Consider the following 4,887-nt stretch of genomic DNA (forward strand, 5'->3'; position numbering starts at 1 on the left):
AAAAAAAGTCACCACCATGAAAAAAGATAGTAATTGAATAATATGTTTTAAAATAGTAATAATTTAATAATTAATTCTAAAAATAGGGACAGATAGATAAAAAATAAAAAAATAATTCTAAATTACTATTCAAGTGGAGAGATTCAATAATTTTGATATAAATCAAATATGAAATTGACACATCAAAAAACGAGAATAATTTTATGATAGTCAAGATTCAAGTTTGATAAATATGCTTTCAAAAAGAAATTTATGAACCAAAACTCTAAGAAAAAGTCTCTGGTATGGATCATATGAAATATGAGTTAATAGTTAAAATCGTCCCTAAAAGATACCTCGATCTCCATTTTCATCCTCGAAAGATAAAATTAATCGAATTCGTCCCCGAAAGATACCCAACCTGGTCACGTTTGTCCTTCCGTCATCGCCTTCACTGAGTTGGCAAACGTTCGCTGACGTGTGTCGTTAACTGCCAGCGTGGCAGACGCCAAGTTGTACCCTATTGTTGCTGACAAGATAAGTCTTTTATATCAAATCAAATTAGTCCTTGAGTAGATAAACCCTAATACCAAATTCAACAATAAATTAGTTGCCTTCAACACTTTCAGTGGCCATAGACATCAGAAAAAGCTATAATTGTTAGTTCGCTGCGAGGATGGAGATAGAAAATGGAGGTCGCATGCGTCACATGCGATGCTAAACCTTACAGAAAGTTGCACGGGAGCATGGCTGGAGGCGTGCTTTAAGCACAAACACGCCCACGCGTGCACGTTCCTGACGTGTCCGCGTCAATTGCAAAATCAGCCTTCCACGCATATGCGTCACCCACGCGTACGCGTGACCCTACAAATCAGCGTAAAGAGGTGTCAGGTCGAAAGTTGTGCTGGCCTGGTGCGGACACTGTGCCCAAAGCACAAATTCACCCACGCATACGCGTCCCTGACGCGTGCGCGCCATTTTCAAATTCTGACTAGTCACGCGTACGCATCAATGACGCACACGTGTCACACATTATTTTGGCACACACCCCAAGACAAACAGAAAGTTGTGCGCGCGCAAAGAAGCCTTCGCAAGAGTAGCACAAACACGGTCACGCGTACGCGTGACCGACGCCCACGCGTCACCTTCCAATTTTTTTGCGACCCACGCGTACGCGTGGAGTACGCGTGTGCGTCACTAGCGCAACACCACCAGATCCCTGCGCCGCCACTTTTCTTATCTTTTCTTTTCTAATCCTTATTTCTCTCTTCTTTTTTTCTCTTTTTTCTCCTTTATTATCTATTCTTTTTCTCCTTCTCTTCTCTCCTTTCTCCTTCTTTCCTCCTCCCTTCTTTCCTTCTTTTTTCTTATTTTTTCATTAGTGTTAAATTTTCTTATTCAACTGTTACATCTTTTTTTGAATTATTCTGGTGTTTCATGACTTGTTTTATTCTGATTGGGTATTATTATTCATAAGTCAATGCTATTCTTTTACGATACTTGCATTCCATTTGCATTGATATGCACTTATATTATCTTGCATTACCCACTCCCTCTCCCCCATTTAGATAAATTTAATAGACCTATTAAAATATTTTATGAATTTAAACTTGACCTATTAACAGAATTAAATTTTTAAATTAACTTAAATTTAAAATTATTTTATAATATATCAGGCCAACCCAAATCGAATGCATGCCAGATTACCAGCACTTAACAAATCACTGGCCCTTTTTTTAAGGTAATAATATCGATTATTGGGGCAGCAATTTTTGTGATTTGTAACTATCAAATAGCCATTAATAATAATTTTAATGGTATGAGATTGGTGTAAACTTTTATCTAATGACTTACTTTTCTTTGCTGATTATGTACTAGTTAGAATTTAACAAAGTTGCTACCTCCTAAACTTTTCCTTACGTGAAAGTAGGTACTCCAAATTCGTTGGACGATCCATTTTTTTCCTGTCCTGCCCTAACAGCTGTGTATATCACCTCTCCAGCCAAGTATGCATTTCACCTAACCCAGCCCAATATTAAAAATAATTTCCGACCACTTAATATCGCACTAATAAAGTTCTAATAATTTTATATTTAGTCACTTGTCTTCAAACTTTAATTTCCAACGTAAAGACAACCAAATTCCAACCATTTTCTTTCCATTATCAGATAATAATCGTCTACTCTTATATATATATTATATTATTTATTTTAATTAAATATATTAAATTATTTAACTATTATGGAGTACCTTAACCTTTAGCTTGTTTATTTTCAAATTCAGCTCGAGAGAGAAAGTGAAACCAACTCTTGAATTAAAGCATTGAAAGCTGAGTAAGAGGATCCATTTTCTTCCACAGCCTGCTTGGCCAACTGAGCAAGAACCTTCACTTTGTTCCTCATTTCCTCTGCTTCCTCCCCAATCATTACTCTCTTCAAAGCTTTCTCCAATGCATCGCATCCAACACATTCACCCTCCAACCTAACCCCTTTCACAGCTTCCACAGGCACTCCAATTTCAAGAACCTCGGTCACCAACTTCTCGTTAAAAAATTGCTCGGCGACAATAGGCCAAGTGATCATCGGCACCCCTGCAGCCACCGCTTCCAACGTCGAATTCCAACCACAATGCGTCACAAACGCTCCGACCGCTTGGTGCTCAAGAATCAAGATTTGAGGTGCCCAACCTCTTATAATTAGTCCCTTACCTTCCATTCTCTTCTCGAACCCTTCCGGTAGCCATTCCGCCCCGTCTTTCTCGTTTTTCTTCACCAACCAAATGAAACGTTGGCCTGAGGTCTCAAGACTCAATGCAATTTCTCTAAGCTGAGAATCTGGCATGCTTATTAAACTTCCAAAGCTAACATAAACAACTGAATTTGGTTTCTTTGTGTCAAGCCACTTTAAGCACTCAAACTCATTAATCGTAGTTTCTTTTCCCCGGTTTGCCTTCTCTCCTGTGTCCTTGTTACAGAGAGAAACAGGGCCTATAGGCCATGCTTTTCTCCCGAATTCGTTCTTGTAGAAATCTGCGTACACATTCTCGAGTTCGTAGAAGCTATTGACAACAACGCCATAACTCCTGGCCTGTGCTTCCTTTGCATCTTCCAAGAGCTTGACAAACTCCGTGCTGTTCTCCTTGTTGGTTATGAAAGCCGGCACGTCCTTCCTTGTCATTTTAATCTCGCCGGGAAGGCGAGGAACGAGGAAGGAATCCGAATCGGACGAGACATTCTTGTGCGGCTCGTAAAGTCCCATGCAATCGGAAGCGCACAAGGAGAAGAAACAAGTGCCGTGGAACACAATCCTCGGGATCCCAAACTTGGAAGCAGAATCTGTTGCCCAAGAATAGAATGCATCAGCAATAACACAGTGTGGATGTTGCTCAAGAAGTAGTTCTTCAAAGGGTTTTTGCAACAAAGTAGTGGCATGAAAAAACGCGAGGAACAAATCTTGGGAAGGGACTGAGTCCATGTTTTCACACCCCTTGGGTAAACCTGCTTCCTCACAAGGGAACTCAATGGTTTGGATTTGGATCACGTTGTGATGGTGTGGTTTTGATTTTTCTATGGCTTTGGAGATGAGTGATGCGTTGAGTGGGGTGGTGACTATGGTGGACTTAACCCCTTTTGTGGCAAATAATTTGGCCATATCAATGGTAGGAATTATGTGCCCATGTGCTAGGAAAGGAAATAACAATATGTGTAGGTTAGGATTTGAAGTATTCATCTTTTTTCTAATTATGGGTAGGAAGATTCAGACTTATGCATATACGAGAGGAAGAAGGAAGTTGCCGTGGCTATTTGCATTGGCTATGTTAGATACTTCGTAATCAATTTATAGAAGAAAAAGAAATAATAGTTACAGATTAACGTTGGAGGAATATCAAAATTTTATTATGTTTGATTATTAGTTAATCAATAATATTTAAAAATATGAGATAAAGTACGTTAGATAATTAGATTAAAAAAATTAAATTAATAATTTAATAATAATTAAAATCAATAAATTCTGATAGTCCCTTAGTATATTTTTTATAGTTAAAATGGTATTTGTTAAAAGTTGACATTAATTTAATTTGGTACTAAAAAAACTAAGCCTAAAATTTATGTGTAATTATCTTTGTGTGAAATTCGTGTAAAGTTAATATTTGAGAATTGTTAGATGATAATTAAATCAAAATTTTTAACTATCAACTTTATATGAAGACAATTATACGTGAATATTTATTTGAAATAAAAAATAAAAATCAAACCAAACACATTCTAAACGTTTCAAATTGATCTCCTAACAGTAAATCAAATTATTTATCCGTCAGTAAAACCATACACATCACAAATCAATTTATATTATATATGTCTTATCATTTATATTATTATATATGTCTTTGATAAACCATAAATGTGAATTGGAGATGAGCATACCCGTTAAAAATAATTCTTAGGTATTTTGTGAATAATTTTATATTTATTTAAGTGTTATTAAATTGATAAAAAAAATTTTAATAAAAAAAAATTTTATTTTATTTTTTAGTATGTTTAGTAAATTTTTAGTAATAAAAGTAAAAGTATTAGAAAAATAAAAAATATCTTTTTGAGAAGTTATAATTTACATCTTTTTTTTAAAAAATATTTTTTTAGAAAAAGATATTTTTTATTATTTCTATCTTTTTTTAAAAGATCATTTTTTAAAAAAAAATATTTTTCACGTAATAAATTAATAAAAAATACTTTTATATAATTATACTCAAACATAATTGATAAATAAAAAGATTCTTTTGTATGAGATATCCAAAAATAAAATTACTTTTACTTTTTTATAAGATTTTTTGAAAAAAAATAACTTGAAAAAAGATCTTTTTTTTTAAAAGCTCACCCAAATAAATTCTTAGTACTTTTACTCTCTAATT

The 4,887-nt window shown here is 34.7% G+C and overlaps 1 protein-coding gene across 1 annotated transcript; it reads right to left on the bottom strand.

Annotated features, from left to right (window-relative positions):
- On the bottom strand, positions 2,227–3,862 carry LOC107604900 (UDP-glucose flavonoid 3-O-glucosyltransferase 7-like). The gene has a single exon (XM_016306614.2). It carries the CDS (start codon positions 3,705–3,707, stop codon positions 2,259–2,261), a length of 1,449 nt encoding a protein of 482 aa, XP_016162100.1. The 5' UTR covers positions 3,708–3,862; the 3' UTR covers positions 2,227–2,258.

The sequence above is a fragment of the Arachis ipaensis genome, chromosome B06 (genome assembly GCF_000816755.2).
Source record: "Arachis ipaensis cultivar K30076 chromosome B06, Araip1.1, whole genome shotgun sequence".
NCBI lineage: Eukaryota > Viridiplantae > Streptophyta > Magnoliopsida > Fabales > Fabaceae > Arachis > Arachis ipaensis.